Source organism: Homalodisca vitripennis, chromosome 5, assembly GCF_021130785.1.
Source record: "Homalodisca vitripennis isolate AUS2020 chromosome 5, UT_GWSS_2.1, whole genome shotgun sequence".
In the NCBI taxonomy this organism is placed as follows: domain Eukaryota; kingdom Metazoa; phylum Arthropoda; class Insecta; order Hemiptera; family Cicadellidae; genus Homalodisca; species Homalodisca vitripennis.
Window position 1 is genome coordinate 52,350,740 of NC_060211.1, and position 23,336 is coordinate 52,374,075.

Sequence of the window (23,336 nt, forward strand, 5' to 3'; positions counted from 1 at the left end):
AAATTTAAATACAAAAGCTAGCATCTTGATCATGTAGTAAAATTACAATGAAATAAAAGCACTTTCTCAGATTTTAATGAGGATATTTATAAATTGTATCAGACTATAAAAACTATCAACACAAATCAAATTATTCTGGTCAAAAATAGTGTTCTAGATAAAATTCTTTACTAACATTAATTATATAACGTAATTTACATCAGCCATAATAAGATACAATAATTAGGCTGACACTTACAACTAAATCAATAAAATATTAACCTAGCCTGGTAACAATTACAAAAAGCTTAGGTATCCTGTATTACTAATTTAAATGCTTAGTAGAGTTCCTTGTGGAAGTATAAAAAATGTACATTCTACCAACTTCTTCTTATTGAAATATAATACTTAATTTATAAACAAACACACCAATAATTGTTGAATTTTATTTTTGTGAGGCCTTTCGTGTTAAAGGAACACATCATCAGACCCATATAACTAAAATAAAAGTGATTAAAGTAATAATACATACAATTTAGTACTTAGATAAAAACACGTCATTAAAGATTCACAGTTACTGCCTTTAATCTAATTAAATATTAATTTATACATAAACAGTAGACATACTTCCTATTTGCAAAATTTTATATCCTTGTATTTTTAAAGACTGTGCCTAAATGTTTTTTTATTAGGAACAAACAAGAAATTTGAAACAAAACCATTTTTGGAAATTAACGCAACCAAGACCTAACAGAACAAGGTCACTTACAAGCCCAAACATTATGACAAATTTACTGTGCTGGCTAATTATTACTAAGAACCCGAAAGGCCCTTCTTCAAATCTTGTGTTGTCTGTCCTTATTTGCGATAACTATTGACAGAAAGCTCCTAGAGTCTTGAAACATGGTACATAGATTGCTCTTGGTCCAAAGAAGAATACCGATTTACGGGTAAAAAAGTCTATGGCAGAAAAGTAACAAGTAACTGCCAAGTCAGGGTGGCCAAACAAAACCTATTTTCAAATTCCCGGTTGTAAATGTCCAATTCTCTAGTCTATTTTCAAACCAAATGAACAACTGTAATGTTGTATTTAACCCCTAAGCCGAATGCATCAGTGACGGTTTATCGTCAACAGCTGTATTTGCAAGAAATGCCACAAATCTACAGTGCTCTAGCAAATTTTGTCACTAACGATATGTGAGAAATTCCGATACGATTTACTGCTATCACCTATTTTAAGCTTCTTAGTTTTTATATCTGTGTCTTTCAATGTACAACATATCGACATAATATTGTATGTACCAAATAACTTTCCTTTCTGTGATGTTTAGAAAATACAAGAATCCAATATGGGGAAAAAAAAAGATAACAAATAAATACCAACACATTACCACCATGGGACAGACTGCAGTCCAGCATTACGGGTCAGAGGTCTGCAGTGAACGAACTTTCAGTACAAGACAATGATTTCACCGGTAAATAAGGTCCGCCCATCTGAACTCTACTTCTTCTTGTTCTATGGGGCGGCCTATTGCCATGCACTTAAGTCTCAACAGCCTTTGGCGCACCCCGGAAGCACACCATGAGGCCTACCAGTCTACTATTTCAGCACTTCTACAAACCACCAAAAACAACCCACATAAAGGTCCTCCTGGGGAAATTCACCACCCTTGTCCAAACTACCAAAGATAGCATACCACTCCCATGATATTGCAGGACAATCAAAGAGCAGGTGTTCAGCAGTTTGCTCATCACACATTCTACAGAGCGGATCCTCCCGAATGATGCGACTGTGAAGATGCTTCCTCAGGTGACCATGTCCCGTAATCAGACATATAACCCAAGAAGTCATTGATCTACTTAGTGATAGAAGGTCAGACACCACCCTGGAGGAAGGTGACTGTAGTACCATTTTGTTCATTCTCATACTTGGTTAGAACCTTCTCTCATGTTCAGCGCGAACCCATTTCGAGACAGTCCCAAAGGCTGTCACACCTAGAAATACCACAGAACGGTTGAGGACCTATCATAATTGACACTGGTATCAGCTCTTTCATTCCTAGGGATCCCCTCATAACCAGGAACCCAACAAACAGTCACATTGTTGATTCTGGCAAGGGAAGAAACAACTTGACAGCAATCCCAGACAAGTTTGGAATTGAACACACAAGAGTCCAGCGTCATCAGTGCTGTCCACCTAGAAATACCACAGAACGGTTGAGGACCTATCATAATTGACATTGGTATCAGCTCTTTCATTCCTAGGGATCCCCTCATAACCAGGAACCCAACAAACAGTCACATTGTTGATTCTGGCAAGGGAACTTGACAGCAATCCCAGACAAGTTTGGAATTGAACACACTGAGTCCAGCGTCATCAGTGCTGTCTAACTATCTGTGAAAATATTGATCGTCTTACTCCTATACCGCAGACGAAGATTCTCATGAGCACACTCCATAATGGCTGCGACCATGAAGCACATGCACCGCCATCTTCTCTCTTCTTAAATGCTGTGTTTTCGTGCGTGCACCTGGGAACTGCCTGATCCAAATCTTTGTCTTCTGTGGTAGATCAAATCAGACTGAGCTAACCTGGCAGGCTTCTTTTGGCTATCCTTACCACACTTACCTTTCTTTTCGTTCTACCTTCACCTATCGGGAAAACTTCCCAAAATCTAGCTTCTACTATACTCTACTGTAACTAAAACCTAAGTTCTGTCTTCATCCAAGCCAAGGTGGAACAGCATATGTTGAGGCCTGCGTGATCAAGGGAGTGCTTGATCGTTAATATGCGAACTCTGGATACCTGGCGACCTCCAGCTTAAATATAGCCTTTCCCAAGTAGAGCAGAACAATGCTTGGAATGACCTTTAGATCTTCGCTACTTGTGGGAACACAATGACTAATAAAAAAACAAATCTAAACCAACCAGAGAGCTCTAGTAGCACTCAAAATGTGGATGAAAATTCACAAAAAATAGAGGGACTGAAAATTGGTTCTGACCCTAGCTGTTCTGAACTAACAACAAAGACAGGTGGACTTCCTAGTAGAAGTCCTCAAACCCCCGACTCAGACAGAGTCGATACATCTGGGGAAGACGCCATACCAAACTGGAGGATGATCACCAAAAGGCAGAGGGAGCAAAAGCCGAAAGGCCACACCCAGAATTGCCTAAATTGAGTGTAGCCACCAGGAAACGAATGGCTTAAGAGGTTACTCTCAACAAGAAGCCAGGTATTTGGCCTTAAAACCAATCCCAGAAAACCAAAATAAATTTCTAAAGAAACAAAGTGAGGGAAAATAAAAAAGACCTCACTCTGATGGTCCACTCCGGAAGATCATCAGAGAAAGAAAACGAACAATGTGAGACAGGGGGCACAAAAGGAGCAATGTGCACTACCCCAAAAACCTTCCTATAAACAAGCTGTCTGTAGACGGCATAAGATTATAAAGTACTTAAGAGCACAAAACAAAGAGCTATCTGTCGGGGAATAGAATGTTCTGCGTAGAAGTGACAAGGGAAAGTCAGTGCTTACTCTGGCAATCGACTGTGCCACAGCAAGCAAACTGGAAAAAGAGGGTCCTTGGATCAGCTAAAAGTTTGGACATATTCAGTTAAGACTAAAGAAAAAACATCAAAGGAACAATGAGGAACCAAAAAAGGTGGAGGAGACTTCCGAAAAATCTGAGACCTTCACCAAAGAAAAAAGCACCGTTGAGGAGTTAAAAGTGGAAGAGACCGAAAAGGTATAGCAATCTGAACATACCTTACCTGAGAGGTGTACTCTTGTAGCCAGCGCGGCGGTCAACAAAAAAGATAAACCAACTTGCTCCCTCTTCCTGAAGAAGAGACCCTATCTGAAAGGACATCAGTCTCGGCTAAGGGAAAAAGGGAGACAGGGGAATAACAATCCAAAAGGATGGACGGGGATGGACCACTATGGGAGGTGGAATAAAGGCGTAAGTATGCGCTTCATAGAGATAAACCTTCACCATGCCAAGGGCGCTACCGACATCTTGGGTAGGAGGTTTATCACAACAGGCTTGGATATCGCCCTAATCCAGGAACCTTGGATCAACAAAGTTTACATCAGAGGATTGACGACTCAGGTTGGTAATTTCATATATGATCGTTCAATTGATAATCCAAGAGTTTCTCTCGCAGAGTAGTGCTTCTTGTTACATTTGATGTCAAGAACGCCTTTAACTCGGCGAGATGGGTTGACGAGTTGCATTTATGCTGGACGCGTTGCATAGCACCTTTCGCATCCTGGCATATCTGCGGAGGCTGATAGAAGGGTACCTCCGAAGCAGAACTCTCATTTACGAGATGAAAGACGGACCGCGCACGGTGGATGTCACTTCCGGTGCCGCACACGGTTCCATCGTAGGCCCGGATCTCTGGAACGTCGCTTACGACAGCCTCCTTAGGTCCGAGATGCCGGAGGAAACGGTTTTAGTTGGGTACGCCGATGACGTCGCAGCCTAATTGCTGCACGCAACGTGGAAATGGCCCAGCTTAAACTGAACCAGGTCATGCGAGTCGTTAACAGATGGATGGAAAATCACGGCCTGTCGCTCGCTTTGAGCAAAACAGAGATCGTGATTTTGACTAAGAAACGAATCGACACCGTCGTCCCATTAAGAGTGGGAGATGTAATGGTCCAGACCACGCGAGCCGCAAAATACCTTGGCGTCTTGGTGGACAATAAGCTGACTTGGAGGGACCAGATTTTCCGTACAGCGGACAAGGCCTCTAAGACTCATCTTAGCAGGCTCATGGCCAACGTCGGCGGTCCCAAGTCCAGCAGGAGAAGACTGTTAATGTCTACAGTTCAGTCCGTGCTCCTTTACGGGGCTGAGGTGTAGGCAGACGCACTAAATATTGAATTTTATCGGATACGGATCGCCCGGGTACAGCGTCAAGCGGCGCTCCGGGTGTGTTCCGCCTACCGTACAGTGTCTGAGCCTGCCGTCCTGGTTATTGCTGGAGTCATCCCCGTCAAGCTTTTGGCAGGGGAGAGGAAGGCAATTTATCAGCGACAAGATGAAATCGGCAAGGACACTGCACGGACTGAGGAGCGCTCACGTACGTACCAGCAATGGCAAAACATCTGGCAACAAGACGCCCGTGGATGTTGGACTGCCAGACTTATCAAACCAATCCAACTGTGGGTAGAACGGCGGCATGGCGAGGTGGATTACTACCTCACAATGTTTTTGAGTGGTCACGGCTACTTCCGGTCGTACCTACACCGAATGGGCGAGGCCGTTTCGCAAGATTGTATTTATTGCTCAAGCGTTCTCGACGACGCGGAACACACTTTCTTCCGTTGCCCGCGTTGGGAAAGGCCCCGCCTTGAAGTGACTCAAACTTTTGGTATGATTTCGGTGGACACGGTCTGTGACTGGATGTTGGAGGGCGAGGACTACTGGTGCTGCTGGTCCAGCTTTGCCCAGGGTATACACCGCGCCAAAAAGAGTGATCTGGACCGGAACGCGGGACAGATCCAAGATCCGAACGGCTAGATAGGTGCGAGCCCTCTGGGCGTAAGCCAAAATTAGGCCTAGCCCGAAGTTTAAAGTGATAAGCGATTTCCAGGCTAGAATCCTAAGAGTAGAGGAGGTTTTTAGTGGGTATCCTGCCTCTCCCTCAAAGAAAAAAAAACAGCTTTTCCTGTTACAGACCTAATTTCGAAAGACTTGGTGGCGGTCACTGTGATAGTGGCATCACAGCAAGGGGTAAAAGAGGTAACCATAGCCCCAGCCTACTTCCGCAACCCTTCAACAACCTGTCCACCATTAGAAGTAGAAAGGCTACTGCAGTGCTGCAGTGAGAGAGGTTCAACCCTCATTCTCGGCTGTAACTGCAATGATCATCACACCTTCTGGGTAAGCAAGCACAAACATCAACCCAAAGGGTGAGGAACTCCTGCAGTTTATGTTCTGTAATGATTTAATTCTAGAAAATATGGGGTTCAGTCCTACTTGTATTACTAGAACAAGACAAAAAAGTCCTGGATATAACCTTATCCACAGAACTCAAAAATATAAACATAGTAAGGTGGCATATTTCACAGGAGCCTCACTTTTGGACCACTGCCTCATTTGATTTGACATAGAGTCGATAGGGGAGATAAACGTGACCCACAGGGTCCCTAAATCAACCAACTGGAGGGGATACCGAGTGTCCCTAGCCAAAAAGTTGGAGGAAATAGAACCCTACCAGAAAAATGAACTTGATTTAGAAAGATCTACTCAATTAGTTGAACAAGCTATAAACAAAGGACTATGAGAAAAACTGTCCTCTCAGACAAAACAGGCTGGAGAAAGATGTGCCTTGGTGGACTGGGAGGTTAGAGACACTTAGAAACAAAGCTCAGAAATGATTAAAATGGGCAAAAAGGACAGATGACTGGATCCCTTATCTATACGCCAAAAATGAATATAAAAAATAAATTAGGAAAAATAAAAGAACCTGGAGAAATTTTGTAAAAATATAAACAGCCTACCAAAGGCTGCCAGGCTTCAAAAAGCTCTCCCATCTGATCATACTAACCCAATGGGGTCCTAAGTAAAGGCCAATGGTGACCTTACAGAGAACAGGAAGGAGACCTCAAAACTGCTCTTGGAACCGCACTTTCCAGGGGGTTACTTGACTTGAGGATACTTATTCTTTAGTCGAGGAGAGATCCAGTCGGGAAGTAGCCAAGGCCAGGCAGCGGTCTAAAAGATTATTCACACATAAAAAATTAAATGGGCAATAAGATTTTTAAAGCCATTTAATTTAAATCTCCTGGGACGGATGGAATATTTTTCAGTCCCCCAGTTTTTCAACCCAACTAGTACAGACCCATAAATCTTACTTCCTTCATGGTGAAAACATTAGGGATGAAACCTTAATAGAACACCCCCATCAGTCTATCACAACACGCTTATGTAGAAAGCAAATCAACTACCACCGCTCTCCACAGCTTAGTGGAAGCGGTGGAGAACACCTTCAATGAAAAGGAAGCCCTAGTCAGCGTCTTCCATGGACATTGAAAGAGGTTTCAACCGAGTTGCATATCAATCCATGGAGGCTACTATGGAATGATTTGGAGTTCTCTCGGATGCAGTCAAGTGGACAGTAGCCCTCCTAAAAAGCAGACAAGTGAAAGCAAAGAACGGAGATAAATCTGTCACCATCACAGCCCAGAAAAACTGCCCACAGGGAGGGATTTTGTCTGCTCTCCTGTGGGCCGATGTTGGTTGATGATCTTCTAAATAAAGCAGAAAAGAGGGGAACAAGGTTATGCGGACAACCTAGCGCTTATGGTCAAAGGAAAAAACAGAGGCACGCTGGAACACCTAAGTCAAGAAGAATTAAATTTCATAAGCAACTAGTCATAGGGAAGGTCTTTGGATCAATCCACCAAAAACAAATATGATAACCTTTACAAGGAAAAGGAAATTTCAGCTTGCACAACCTGTCCTGGAAGGAATCAGAATAAAACAATCAAAAGAAGTGAAATATCTGGGTATAGTCCTGGATGATAGGCTGACTTGGAACTTACAAACAAGAACATAGTATCTAAAGCGACAATGACCCTTGAGGCCTGTAAGAGACTTTAAAACTTAAAGGGGGACTAAAACCAAACATAATTTACTGGATTTATGAAACTATAATAAAACTGATGCTGCTATAAGGCCATGTCACACTGCCGTGGCGTCGCGTCCGTCCATCTGCGGATGGATTTCTAAAATAATCGCTAACCATGTTGTCAAATAGGACAAGTCACACTGACATAACCGACGTGGCGCAACGTTCGTCGCGTCGGCCGCCGTCTGCTGGGATATGCGGCTGGAGCGATTCTTGGCCGACGTCGGCGAAGCTACGATGGCTCGCGCATGCGCATAAAGCACCTTAGTGAATTAAATCTAAAACTTCGTCAAACTGTTCCTTGTTTAGCCTAAAATAAGTACGAAATGTGTCATCATCGGCTTCAAGGTCATGCATTAAATGATGATACTCGCCAAACATCTTTCGTTTTTTATTGATAGGGTGTACCCAGTGATCTCTTTGTGCCACTGAATATAACAACACCAAATCGTCATCACTGCTGCTATTATCGCTGCTGGAATCACCCAGCCAAGGAACTGCTGAACGTAAAGTAGAGTCTCCTGGTTCACTACAAAATACCGGCACAGACGACATTTTATTGTGTACTGAGCTTCCAACCTCCTAGAAAGACGTGGCGTTGGCCGCGGGCGCGGATGGGTGTCTGGTAGTTTGACGGGATTCGAGACCGTCGTGGCATACGCGGACGTTCATACTATGGATGGACGGACGCGACGCCACGGCAGTGTGACATGGCCTTTAGTGTGGTGGCCAAAGGTAGAACAAACAACAGTTGCTAAGAGGCTGCAGAGTCTTCAAAGGCTAGCTTGTGTAAGCATTTCAGGAATGAGCTCCTTTCCCAACACTGCCAATTGAAGCTGTCCTGGGATACACTCCTCTGGGGCAGGAGGTGATGAGGACAGCCGCTTTAAGCGCAATGAAGCTTCTACGAACAATGGTAATAAATACTTCCTCCTTAGAAGGTCACATGAAGATAATGCAGGAATTTCATGATGCTGAAATGCTAACCAATGTGCCAGAAGCAATGGTTAAGAAATAGTCCTTTGAACAACCATATACTGTCTCTATCAATGGAAGGGAGAATTGGATTAAAAAGGAGGCCTACCCTACAAAAGCAGTCCAGAAGTTTTACACCGATGGTTCACGTCTTGACTCTAGGGCGGGATTCGGAATATACGGACCAGGAGTTAACCTAGCAGTGCCCCTGAGAAAACATGCCATGGTCTTCCAAGCGAAGTCATGGCTATAGGATCATGCGCCAGAAGGCTTATACAAATGAGGACAAAAGGAGAAAAATACTTGATACTATGTGATAGCCAAGGCTGCACTAAAGGCACTTGATGCCTGTTTGTTTGACTCAAAAGCAGTCTGGGATTGTAAGAATGCTCTGGCAGAGCTGGCTACAAATATCAGAGTAACACTCAGTAGGGTGCCAGGCCATGAGAGCATTCATGGAAATGAAAAATCAGACATCCTCGCCAAAAAGGGAGCAAAGTCCATAATGGTGGGGCCTGAGCCAACCTCTTGTAAAAGATTGGGAAAAGAGGATAAGAAACAGAAAAAAAATTGGAGTAGAGATTCAGGATTAAGACAATCTAAAATGTTTATCTCTCCTTATGCTAAAGGGTGGGCAGCTCTCCTAGATTAGAATAAGGAGGATATAAGACTAATATTAGGGATGTTGACAGGACTTCCTTTCCCCCTAGGGAAGGATCTTATGAGGGTGGGCTTTAGCCAGACTGACGAATGTAGACTCTTCGGAGAAGAGAAGGAATCAGCGGCGCATATTTGGTTAAATTGTTCTGCCATATCAAAAATTCGGATAAGATTCCTGGGAGCATCTCCTCAGCCCCTTAACCCTACATCGGGCGCTAAACGGAGTTTTCCTCCGTGTATTTTGTATTATTAAAAATAGTACTACTTTTCTTATGTTGGCAGTAGTTTCCCGCAGTGTACTTCACGAGCATCTTTCGAGGAAACGAAACAATAACCTCCCGCTTATCTTTGTCAATATCTGTCATTATGACGTCTACTTCCGTGCGAGACCGGACGATTCCTCCGTGAGCGCCCGATGTTGTGTTTGTAGTGCTTGGACGAAATCTCCGTGAGCGCCTTATTGTGTTTAGTTTTTATGGAGTAATAATCCTTGTGCGCCTACATGTGTGACCTGTGATGGTTTCTTTTTAAGTTTTACAATATATTTTATTTGAATTTTGTGAAGTGGAGAATGAAGACGAGAGACTTGTCAGTACAGTACCAATGTGCTAGGGAACATTTCAGTACTGTTTGTGGAGTGAACATTGTCGTTATAAGAACCAGAAAGAAAATGTTTTTAAACTTTGTGTAGTGTGTAAAAAGATTTTTAGTAAAGAATAAATTTTGATTTCAGAGTAATAATCGAAATTACAATTGTATAATATCTCAAGAATTGAAGTAAGTTGTTTTTGTAAGAAGTTAAAAACTAAGTTAATTTCCATATATTATTACAGTAGGTTAAACATTTTTACAATTAATTGCATTATTCCTTAAAATAAATCATGTTGTTATTATACAAAAACATTTTTTAAGATTTTGAATTTCTTATTTGGAAAATTCATTACATAAGAGAGTAATTTTTATTTAATTTCTAAAAATGAATAAATTACATTGTAATTAAATCAGTATGAATATTTAAACAAATAAAAACAGTTTAAACGACTATGATATCCATTATTCGCTAACCTGGAGGAAATCTCCGTGAGCGCCTGATGGTGTTTCTAATTTTAAGCGCCTGATGGAGGGTTAAATCTGATCGGCTTCTGTAAAAGTCAGATTCTAAGGACACAAATATAAGTAAGGGAGGTGCAAAGGTCCTTTTTAGGACTAAGCGCAGGGACAAACTGTGTCTTTCCCTCAGGATAAAAAAAAAAACAATAAATCAATCCCCCACTCAATCTTTCTGAAGGTTATTACATGGTACACCAAACTCCATTGCAAATGAGTGGCACGCCCCGTAGGTCTCCCTTTGCTGTTGAGTGGTTGATCTTTGTAATGAAAAATACAGTCCAGAAAATGTGTTCCCATTATAACTTTTAGAACTCTCTCTGGTTCAGTAATATATATACTATATATACCTTGACCGTCTTTGAGAAAGCTCTGACTCTTTTCCTCAAAAAGGCTAATTCAGAACTCCACCAAGCTACATTGGAATCATCATTGGCAACAATCTAACCTGGACTCCACATGTAGACCAACTCTGCAGAGAGCTCAGCAGTAGTCTGTATGTATTAAAAAGAATAACAAAAATGAGCAACCTGGACACAGCAAAAATTGCTTATTTCTCACTCTTTGAAACACATCTAAGATATGGATTAGTGGTATGGGGAAACTCTTCCATTGGGAATCTCCAACGGGTACTAATACTTCAAAAGAAAGCTGTGAGAACATTGGCAGGAATAGACCCAAAGGCTACTTGCCGGCAAAGTGCAAATCAGCACAATCAACGTCCAACCCCAGAACTTGAAACTCCCATCCTCAACAAGTCGACAGTATAATCAGGAAAACCTCAATCAACTAAAAATTATACTGTCAAACTTAACCTGGTGTGATGTTTACAACAAAATAGAAGTTGATCAGGCCTATGACAGCTTTAATAATACTTTGATTTTAGCCTTGAATACATCATGTCCTACCAAAAAATTAAGGTCAAAGAAAAAAAGAATATTTAGTGTAGTGATTGATGAGGATACACAAACATTAAAACACAACTACTTACAAGCACTGGACAGAATGCTACTTCATTGTTCAGAAGAAAATAAAACAGAAACAGCTGATAGAAAAAAAAAAAAATACGACTTAAAACTGAAGGAAAAGCGAAAAGAAATCACATCGAAGTACAATCAAAACTGTGAAAACAAACTAAGAGCCCTTTGGGAGGTGATCAACTACGAAAGGTGTAAAAATACAAAAGATTCCATCAACCTTCAACTACTAGTCAAAAATGAACTGATTGAGGAGCCGCTTGAAATTGCTCAGCACTTCAATCAACACTTTGTCTCAGTGGCAGAGAAAACTCTTACTGCTGCTGGCCAGATACAACAAAGGCCACAACCAAATGAGCTAGAAACTGACTATGTTCCTGACTTGACTTTTCCTACCAGTATCAGTCATCGAAGTAACAAACACCATATCTTTCTCTTAAATCCAAACCGTCCTCTGGAATTGATGAAGTGTCCTCCATACTACTAAAACACTGTAAGGAAGAAATTGCACCTCCACTTACATTCATCGTAAACCTATCTTTCACCCAAGGAATTTTTCCCAAAGCATTAAAACCAGCAAAAGTCTTTCCTAAACTCAAAAAGAATCTGAGCACCTCAATCGATAACTACCACCCCATATCCCTCCTATCAACAATATCCAAAGTAATTGAGAAAATTGTCCTTGTCAGACTCTTGAACCACCTGACAGTAAACATCATCACAAGCCAGCAACATGGGTTCCTCAAAGGCAGATCAACAACTTCTGCCATAATAAATTTCACTGAGCTTGTGCTGAATGAAATAGAGGAAGGAACTGCCATCAGTGCATTTTTCCTGGATTTCAGTAGGACGTTTGATTGCTTGGAGCATGATCTTATATTAGAAAAAATGAAGAACATGGGGATAAGAGGGATCTCTGGAAAGTGGATGTCAAGTTATCTAAAAGGCAGATCACAAACAGTAGAGATAGCATATACATTAAACAATACAATTTATAAAACTAGATCGCCACCCCTGTTAATTGACAGAGGTGTTCCCCAAGGCTCAGTTCTTGGACCAATGTTTTTTATTCTTAATGACCTGGTCATGATGTTAACCAATGACCTCCCAAAATATCTACAAGAGTTCTGCCAAGTCATGATGTATGCTGATGACACAGCCTTGCTGGTGGCCGAGAAACAAATACCAGAACTTGAAATATCTTCCTTTGTAGCCCTGGACAAGGCAAAGCAATACTGTCACCAAAACAATCTTATATTAAATGAACGCAAAACCCAACAACTGAACTTAGGAAGAGCAAGTGCAGTAATACATGGCAGATGAATGAATTGAAAAATGAAGCTGACTACCTAGGAATCATCATTGACAACAATCTAACCTGGACTCCACATGTAGACCAACTCTGCAGAAAGCTGAGCAATCTGGACACAAAAAAATTGCTTATTTCTCACTCTTTGAAGCACATCTAAGATATGGATTAGTGGTATGGGGAAACTCTTCCATCGGGAATCTCCAACGGGTACTAATACTTCAAAAGAAAGCTGTAAGAACATTGGCAGGACTAGACCCAAAGGCTACTTGCCAGCAAGCTTTTCAAAATCTTAAAATTTTGACTGTGATATCTCTGTTTGTGACAGAAGTGATCTGCTATGCTGTCTCACAGAACATTACAAGGCTGGGAGAAATGCACCATTACAACACCCGGAACGCCATGAACTATGCTCTGCCAATTCATCGCCTTGCTTTGTACGAGAGGAAGCCAAGCTATACAGGACCTAAACTCTTCAATATTCTTCCAGACCATCTGAAAATAAACAGTGGACAGAAATGCTTCAAGAAGAAACTCCAAGAATGGTTTCTACAGAGGACATTTTACTCCCTTGAAGAATTTATAAACTGGAGAAACCATTAATCATAGTGCTTAAAATGGTTTTCTACATTGCTGACTAATATTCTAAATTTTTACCTTTACCTACTGTTTTACCTTTACTGCCAATTCTGTAACTCTATATACATGAATAAAGAAACTGTCTATTGTCTATTGGATCTTCTCCTATCGATAACAGGACAGCTGAGATCAATAGAGGCCACAATTGCAGAAGTCAAACTGATGGCAGATTCATCCGGCTGCACCGTGTTGTGAATCCATTTCCCATTACTACCGTCAGATTCTAGTTGTGTTCTGAGTTATAAATTACTGGCTCTTAAATATTTCGTGTTAGCTTTTAAGATAATGCAAGAATAGAATCACCCCATCACAACAACACAACTTCAAACAAATAAATGCACGAATGTCCGTGGTTCATCATAAAGTGGACGTTAGATTATGGTCATAGATTGTGAAACAAGATAGCATAAGGCTCCTCCTACACGCTGGACTATTTGGGTTGAACAGTTCGAATTTTCAGACCGATCGTCATGTGTGCAAGGCAGTCGTACAGATAGTCATAGTTATGAAGTTATTGTAGTTAGTTACTGGTTCTTAACCTAGTTGATCCGAGATCTGTTATTTCCAGCCGTCGTCCAACCAATGCCGCTCTGTTGACGATAACTGCTGTACATGGTTGATTCATTCGGGTGGCCGTCTGCTGACTGGTGACAACATAAAGCTGCGTTTACACTGGCAAATAAAGGTGCAAGAGGATTTGCACAACTACTGTCGTATAATGTGAACAAGATAAGCAATGTTACTCACAAGAATTGTCGGAAACACTTTCTACAGTTATATCACTGGTTGTTCCGGGAGTCAATACAAAGTCTGTTCGTACTCTGTTTCTGCAATATTTTAAATTTTAATTTTAACAGTCGACAATGCTCACCAGTTCTTCCAACCAGGTGTGCGAGGCAGTCGTACAGATAGTCATAGTTATGTTTAAGTTACTGTAGTTAGTTACTGGTCTTAACCTAGTTGATCCGAGATTTGTTATTTCCAGCCATCGTCCAACCAATGCCGATCTGATGACGATAACTGCTGTACATGGTTGATTCATTCGGGTGGCCGTCTGCTGACTGGTGACAACATAAAGCTGCGTTTACACTGGCAAATAAAGGTTCGAGAGGATTTGCACAACTACTGTCACATAATGTGAACAAGATAAGCAATGTTACTTACAAGAATTGTCGGAATCACTTTCTACAGTTATATCACTGGTTATTCCGGGAGTCAATACAAAGTCTGTTCATACTCTGTCTCTGCAATATTTTTAATTTTAATTTTAACAGTCGACAATGCTCACCAGTTCTTCCAACCAGGTGTGCGAGGCAGTCGTACAGATAGTCATAGTTATGTTTAAGTTACTGTAGTTAGTTACTGGTCTTAACCTAGTTGATCCGAGATCTGTTATTTCCAGCCGTCGTTCAACCAATGCCGATCTGATGATGATAACTGCTGTACATGGTTGATTCATTCGGGTGGCCGTCTGCTGACTGGTGACAACATAAAGCTGCGTTTACACTGGCAAATAAAGGTGCAAGAGGATTTGCACAACTACTGTCGTATAATGTGAACAAGATAAGCAATGTTACTCACAAGAATCGTCGGAAACACTTTCTACAGTTATATCACTGGTTGTTTCCGGGAGTCAATACAAAGTCTGTTCATACTCTGTCTCTGCAATATTTTTAATTTTAATTTTAACAGTCGACAATGCTCACCAGTTCTTCCAACCAGGTGTGCGAGGCAGTTGTACAGATAGTCATAGTTATGTTTAAGTTACTGTAGTTAGTTACTGGTCTTAACCTAGTTGATCCGAGATCTGTTATTTCCAGCCGTCGTTCAACCAATGCCGATCTGATGACGATAACTGCTGTACATGGTTGATTCATTCGGGTGGCCGTCTGCTGACTGGTGACAACATAAAGCTGCGTTTACACTGGCAAATAAAGGTGCAAGAGGATTTGCCCAACTACTGTCGTATAATGTGAACAAGATAAGCAATGTTACTCACAAGAATCGTCGGAAACACTCTCTACAGTTATATCACTGGTTGTTCCGGGAGTCAATACAAAGTCTGTTCATACTCTGTTTCTGCAATATTTTTAATTTTAATTTTAACAGTCGACAATGCTCACCAGTTCTTCCAACAACTGTACATCACAGATTGCAGCTGGGCTCATAAGAGCTCTTGTATCCGTTTAGACTAGCCATTTTTACTGTTGGACACAAAACTTGCATAATTATCTGCCAGTGTAAACGTGATTCAGTCAAGGTTTTGATGTGACCGTGATGATAAAACATAACATAATTTACTTTGTTTTAACCTATATAATCTGATGACCAATTGGAACATGTGTATGAGGAGCAATCACTCATAAAACCGAGGCTGAAGCCTTGATACGAGCAGTAAGCGGTGGGTGCTAAATCGAGTGATACTAAAAGTATGTTTGTATTGTAAATATGGAGAACACGACACATGGGAACAGCAGTGCGGTACCACAAGATGCAGCTTATCCGCTGTTATTTCTAGACATTAAAAATTTCTCGTGCCGCTCAGCTCTTATCCTGTCATTGCTGTGCTTCATATCGAAAGCAAACACCCTCTTCTTGGCATTACTTGTTGTAGCTAAACCATGATTTTCTTCTCCAAAAGGTGTCTTATCAGGTCTGGTACAAATTCAACTGATATTCTGGTGTACTCAAAAAACCGGGTTGCACCTCTTATCAAACCGTCAAACATACTTTATTATTGAATGAACTGAACTATAAGTATGTTTATATGGTAAGCACTGTACATTTCAGACCTGTGCTATCTATATAACACATGGCTTTTCAAAATACTATTTTCACTCAAGAAGAAGAGTTGGACAACTTTGTTCGGAAACCCCACTTAGGCGAATGAATATTTAAACACACAAAAAAAGTTTTTAAATAGCGGTCACTACCGCTCTACCGTTTAGAGTGTACTGCTCGTATAGTGCTGAGGTCTGGGACGATCGGTCGGTCGTCTTTAATTGTCCATTGCATTATTACGTGTTTTTGGGGGAAAGGGGCTTGCAGCTTGTCCATGGCACAGGAGTAAATCAAGATAAACTCCACTAAACTAGTGAAGGCAACCTTAGACCAACCAGCTCAGATGGAGCTCACGTACATGTCAATCTTCATTCACAATTTCACAAACCACGTCACGTAAAATATGATGCAATGTTTTGAGATTAATCAATTCTTGATTCAAGGAATTGTCAAATTAATTATGTATTGATTTTATAAGTTCTTGAGGATAGTATAATTGTTTTTGTACTTTTCCTGTTTCTAGAGGAAGATTCCCGGTTTGGTTGGGTGGCCATCCTGACTCTGTTATTGTATTAGTATTGCAGCCATTGTATTTGCAACTTTAAATTTTTAACAAATCTGAATCTTTAAAACCTTTCTATGATGTGACAAATTGATTTTAAAACTTTAAAATTATTAATATGAACATTATTTACCTGAGCTCCGGAGTCAAGAAGTAACTTGGCCACCTCCACATGTCCATCCATTGAGGCCTCCATCAGCGCCGTGTGCATCTCATCCGTCTTGTGCTCCTGTTGATGGATGGTATTTTGTTTATTTTGATGATGTTGTTGTTCGAATAGGAACAAACACTACAAATTAATATAGCTATGGTTGATTCAATGTGAATGTTTAGTTTAGCTCCAGTTGACTTGACTCTTTGTGCAGCGTCTGGAATTTGACACTGTTGCAAATTTGTGTACTGGGATCTGGAATCATGTTTGTCTGAAGAGATAAAAAAGTCGGTGATGAAGCTCCAAACAAACTCTTTACTCTCTGATATCGAAACGATGTAAAGAGGTTGTTTGGAGCTTCTTCCTTGCCAACTTTTTTTTAGATATCTTGATATGAACATGACTCCAGATTTCAGGAGTCAAGTTTGCGACAGCGTCAAATTCCAGAAGCTGCACAAAGAGGAAGGTGAACTGGGACTAAATTCAACACTCACACTTCAATTACTCACAAAACAATTTAGAGCACAAATGGCCATCAGTTGGTTATGAAAAGTATTATTTAAATAGCAATTAAAATTTTTTTAATTTGATAATAATTTATGTATTTCTAAAACCCTGATTCAAATTAGAGTAACGTTTGGTTTAGTTTGTTTCGTCACTTCATTCTCAACTAAGTTATTAAGATTGCATGCAAATGCATAAGCTTATCATTAAAAGCAGTGGTTATTTATTTACATTACGGATTTCATAATAAATAACTTATAGTACTAACTACACAGCAGAATTACTAACTTTCGAATTACCATGCAATTACAGGGTGGGTCTACAAACTATAGGATATTTTAGTTTTATCATAATAAGTATGACGATAATTTATTTATACAATAGTTTTGTTATTGGTATAACTTTAATTATAGGTAAATCTGAAACACTTTTCTATTTTATCTCAATTGAAAAGGGGTTTACAAATGTACCAAGACTTTTAACACATTGGAGTCTGGCTCGCTATTTGCTGTTTTTATAACCCGGTCTGCATAAATTAATTGGTTTTCACATTTTGTTTTTAGAAAACTGTTAAATATTATGTAAAAGATATTGTATTTTCTTGAAAGTTCTATCTTTCCTCTTTAAAATGATATGTAAAACTGTATTCCTATAAAATGTAATTAATTTTAAAAAAATTTTCAAAACTTACATTTTTTGAAGAAAAATAAAAACTCCCGCATGTTTTGTGTTACTTGAAAACTAACTTTTGAATAAATAAAACAAGTAATTTCAATTTTTTTAAAGGCATTTACTATATACATATTTACAAATAATTATTTTAATTGCCAAAAAAAATTTCAAATGCTAAAAAAATTATTGTTGTCGTAGACAGACTGACGACGCGCCAGGCCACGTCATTGGATAAACAAAAGCCTCAAGCGGGTATGACGTAGTAGCGCCTAGCGGAATTGTTCTGAACTAACCATTAACGCTGGCTTTCTAATGCAGCAGACGGCACTCGAATATCACTCGAGCAACTCCGTATATCAATCGGCAAAGCTGTGCTCGAGTCACGCTCGAGCACCGGCCGGGGGTTTAAACAATGGCGCTTGAGTCTGGCTCGAGCGTAGACTCGAATGTGTTAAAATCAGTACTTAGACGTAAATTCCTGTTTTGTTGAAAAATACAATTTTATATTAACCTATGAATTCAAGCACTATGTCGGCATGACCAAATTGTGTTTACATTTAAATTAATAACATTCACAAAATAATAAGTTGAATAAAAACTAAATGCAACTTTTACCAAATTAGTTTTTTAAATTAAAGAAATACAGTAATATATATTGAGTGAGCAATGTACTTAAAAATATGTGAATCTGACTTTTACAAATTTTTATGATAGAAAAGAACAATCTTACCCAAGTAAAATATTACAAAAATGAATAAATTAATGGATAGATTATTTACAGTTATTACATACCATATTATATATAATTCACAGAAACACAAAATTAATGTTAGTTACATTATGGCTTTCAACATCAAAGCACTAGAATACAATGCAGAATCAACCAATTTAAATTACATTCAATGTTTTATTTAACAAATGTATATAAAATGCCAACTAGTTATTATTATATTTTGGTGACTATCTAATTTACCCAAAAAATACGGCACAAGACGGACCTTGGAAGATAGCATTACACGTTGAAGCTGTGCACAGTCGGCCATATTACACTTTCATGGACTCTTTGTGGATATTAAAATTGCTGATTTCAATTTCATCTGGTCACTGCATAATAAGTCCCTGTGTAATATAAATGCAGACAGCACTTTTTACTGGAACTTGGTGCAAAGATCCAACTGTCTTCATGTACGGTCACTAACTCAAAAACTTATTTCATTAAAATGATATAGCTTTAATTTTGGTGTAATCGGTCAGCTTTTTTGGTAATTTGATGTATCCTTTGCATAAGTGCTGTTGAAATGTTGTAGACGAGCTTATATTGGTTACTGTTAAGTTAATTACATAAAAACATAAAACCAATATTTAACACTTTTATTTTTTGTGAGGCCTTTCGATAGCAAGGCCTCACAAAAAATAAAAGTGTTAAATATTAGTTTTATGTTTTGATGTAAATAAGTGGTGTTATTTACTGGTTAAACAGGTTTTCGTAACTTGTTTACTCTATCTGGCACAATGTTAAAGGTTCAAATTGATCACCACCCTCTTTTCTGTACTTGACAAACTTTCTTTAAAACAATTAACACGACTATATACATTTCATGAATAATGTATTGCTTTATATACATAGTTTTCTTGTAAATGAATGTAGATTTTACTACTATCATCTAATTAAAAAATGTGTCTGCAACACAAAATAATTTGTCATGTGAAACGTAACTTTTTGGGGCTTTTTAGGCAAAAATTCCCATTTCTACCCTCCTTTGTGTAAAGCAAATAAAATTTTCAAAAATACCCAAGATAAACAAAATTATAACAATTTTATGTTAAACAAGATCATATGTTAAAAGTTTTTTAATGGTAACATAAGACACTATTTTTTATAGAAATGTGTGAACAAAAAATCTGTATAAAAAGCAAACATTTTCAGCTTGAGTATTATTTTGCAAAGTATGTTGTATGGGAAACAACTTTGTTACTAAGTAACCTATAGATCTTTACATGAACAATCCAACTACATATTTCAGTGGAAATCCAACTTTTTTTATTCCAAATATTGAAAACAAGCCCTAAAAAAATTAATGAACAGTTGCTATTTATATATTAATATCATGTTGTATAAGCAATCAAATAAAATCAAGTTACAAAAATTTTAATGTAAATTCACAAAATTCTTCTATATCGAACTTTTAATTCCTGCAGATATTTGAAGGCAATCATTCATACATATATATATATATATATATATATATATATATATATATATATATATATATATATATATATATATATAGAGGAGTGTCCTTTGGTGACTAATACCAATAACCTAGTAATTTTCAGTTTTAACCACTGTTAACAAGTGCATGTGTCATCGACTACATGTAGTTGATACATCAGATCTAGGGTAAAAGGTGACAAATTTCAAATAAATGAATGGTCACGGTTTCATTGGGTAAATAATTTTAAAATGCATATATACAATAGAATTAAAAATTAAACTTTTATATAGTAAAACTTAAACAATGTAACTATAAGTAATCTACCAAATAAACAATATCCAGTTTTTCGTCACCAGAACTATTATTTTCATCTTAAAAAATGTCACTGGACCAACACTTTAAGCTATAATTAAAAAAAAACCTAACAACACTGCCCAGCAATAGAGTTGAGAAGCAACAATAAACAAAATCAGCTGACTAGGCGACAAGTGCTTCAATGATTGTGAGTAAATATTCTTTTATTACATGAACCTCAAGATCAGTACTGTCAAATACAATTAAAAAAAATAAAACAAAACAAGTATAATTAAGTTTTTCCATAATGGTTTAATGGCTCGGTTATTGTGTGCCAATACATTCACATTGGTATTCTTGTGAGTTAACTCTCCAGGCCAGGAATTCTTGCACTGAGTAATTCTCGAACCACGATTTCAGGCTTTTATTCAGCTTCCTGCATTCCATATTCTTCAGTTTGTTTGGAAGAATTTAGATCCAGCATATGTACATAAGCTTGGTTTCAGAGAGTCATTCTGTGAATTGGCAAAGTGAAGTCCTTAATATGCCTTGTGTAGTATGTGTGAATGAGTTTAGTCTAAGACATAAACTATTGATGTCATTTGCCATGACATTTTGTCATTAATAATAATAACTAGGTAATTTGTTGAGGTAACAGATTGGAGATAATTTGGTAGATCTGAAATTTAATTCCTCTTTTCTCCAAACGAAATTTGCATTGTCTTTGGTTTTTTTTTTAACTATGCCATTGTTCCTGCAGAATCCATAGCAAGGTTCACAACTATAGATGAGTTTATTTCTAAATTTTCACGAAGTTATTGGCAGTTAAAAGCATAGAATCACCTACATTGGTTATTTATTAATTATCAAGTTGTTGCAGGAATTTATAATACTTGGCAGATCATTAGTAAATGAATAATACTGGACCTAAGAGCGATCCTTTCTTTCTCCTTGACCTTTTCCAAATGGCTGGTCTCTAAAAAATGTGTAACTGCGCCAGTCTGGTATTGCTCATAAATTTTTATTTATGTTTATTGAACAATTCTTAAAGGTTTTCCTTATCAGACTATATTGTTGCTGTAATTGGCGGTTTTTTCACTGACAGTGCTGGTATTTTGATCACATCTTCTAGTTCATTTTTATGAACTGAGTAATTTTGACAAAAATAGTATCACGAGTGGTACTGGTTGCCTGAAGTTTGGAATTGGAATGTTGATCTTGATTCTTTACTTGCACTGTTGGGATTTCTGCTGATTCAGTCTGAGAGACTGTTTTCCTGTTATGCTAAAGAGCTATTATTTACTGTGTTAAGGGAATAAGATCACCCAGCAACTGAAACACCTGGGCCAGAAAAATGTTATTTTCTGTGCTTATACTTGTCTTACTAATTTTAATCATCAAACAAACCTCAACCAACTAAATACATACACACACTATGACATTAAGGACTAGGACCAAAGCATATGGCTGGAGGCTGGTTTTACCCTTCCCCCTCCATACCATCCCCTTTCAGTCTCATTGTTTCAGATGACATGCCGTGATACCACAGGAAATGCCGACATAATTATTTTTTGTTAGTGTCCTACTTCCACCTGTGCTGCCGTGACGTGTGTTGTGTGTGCTCTGTTTGTGCAGTAACAATGCTGGATTCATTTTCTGTTGACCGGATTCCAAGCAGTTTTTGGATGTGATTCTTTTCTCTTTATAGTTTTAATTTATTGCTGCACATTGTAGGTTTAAGTATATATACATGTATTGATTCACTCCTCACCTTGACAACAAAGAGGATAGATTTCAATCCTCGAAACGTAGCGTTATACATTTTGTAATGATGATGTCCAAAATCCTATTGTCCTTTCATTACTACTTACTTGGTATCATTAGAAGAAAATATAAAGTTGGATAAAGGTATTTAACTACTACTTGTAATAGACTGAAATATTGCAAACCCATACACAAGAATATAATACTTGAATAATTTATTACTGCGTCAACCAGTGCATGCTATATTAACTATTGGGACCTCACAACAAAATAAAGCAGATGTTTGGGACCTCCATGTTAAATGTACATGTTTGAAAAGGAAGAAACCTTTTTGCAGACATAATCCGTTTAGTAAATTTGACCAATTTAAGTCGAACACCTTAATTTTACAGTTAATATTTTAAACACCCACCATTTTGTATATAAAGTTTGAAGAAGGCTTCCAGACTCCCTCTCTTCCCACTCATCGTCAATGGCGAGGTAAGGTTGAGTATTCTTAATTAACTGCTACAACGCGAGAAATCTCACACACCGCCAAATTTAGCACTACACTCCTGCAGAATTGCATGTTCTGGTCCAACCGCGTTAACTGAAAGAGAAATGAACAATCGAAAACCTGTCATGGGATTGCATGCCTTTGAGACCGACATAACCATTTGAAAGCAAAGGCCACTAGAGGAGTGGCAAATGACTTTTAATTGATAACCAAAAGTAAAAATATTTCATCAGTGGTAAAAACTAAAGGCAGACTGAGTGATTTAGCAGTTGTACTTTTCCAAATGACAAAATTTTACGAATAATATAATAAATAATTATAAAAATATTGAAGTGAGTTTCTGGAAATAAACTAGAGAAGAAGTAGAAAATATTAACTAAATAGAAAAAAGACTTTCTTTACAAAAATAACTACTAACCAATCACTCAACTTGAATGACGATATTCTAAATGAAGGAATGAAAACACGTAAGACAGTTTCTACCAAACCACTTATGTAAGAAACACACCACAAATGTACCATTTATACACTAGGAGTAATAGGATACACAGAGTAAGCAAAGGGTGGATCACCAGTGTACCACAACGTAAGGTCACATTAGAGTGAAA

The 23,336-nt window shown here is 38.4% G+C and overlaps 1 protein-coding gene across 7 annotated transcripts in view; it reads right to left on the reverse strand.

Moving 5' to 3' along the window:
• LOC124362183 (ankyrin repeat domain-containing protein 17-like) overlaps nt 1-23,336 on the reverse strand; it is a 125,099-nt gene that overhangs the window by 57,725 nt on the left and 44,038 nt on the right. For all 7 annotated transcript variants that reach the window (XM_046816454.1, XM_046816451.1, XM_046816455.1 and 4 more), the window contains one exon: nt 16,765-16,860. In XM_046816454.1, coding sequence (XP_046672410.1) covers nt 16,765-16,860 — 96 coding nt within the window. The remainder of the gene's footprint in view (nt 1-16,764; nt 16,861-23,336) is intronic.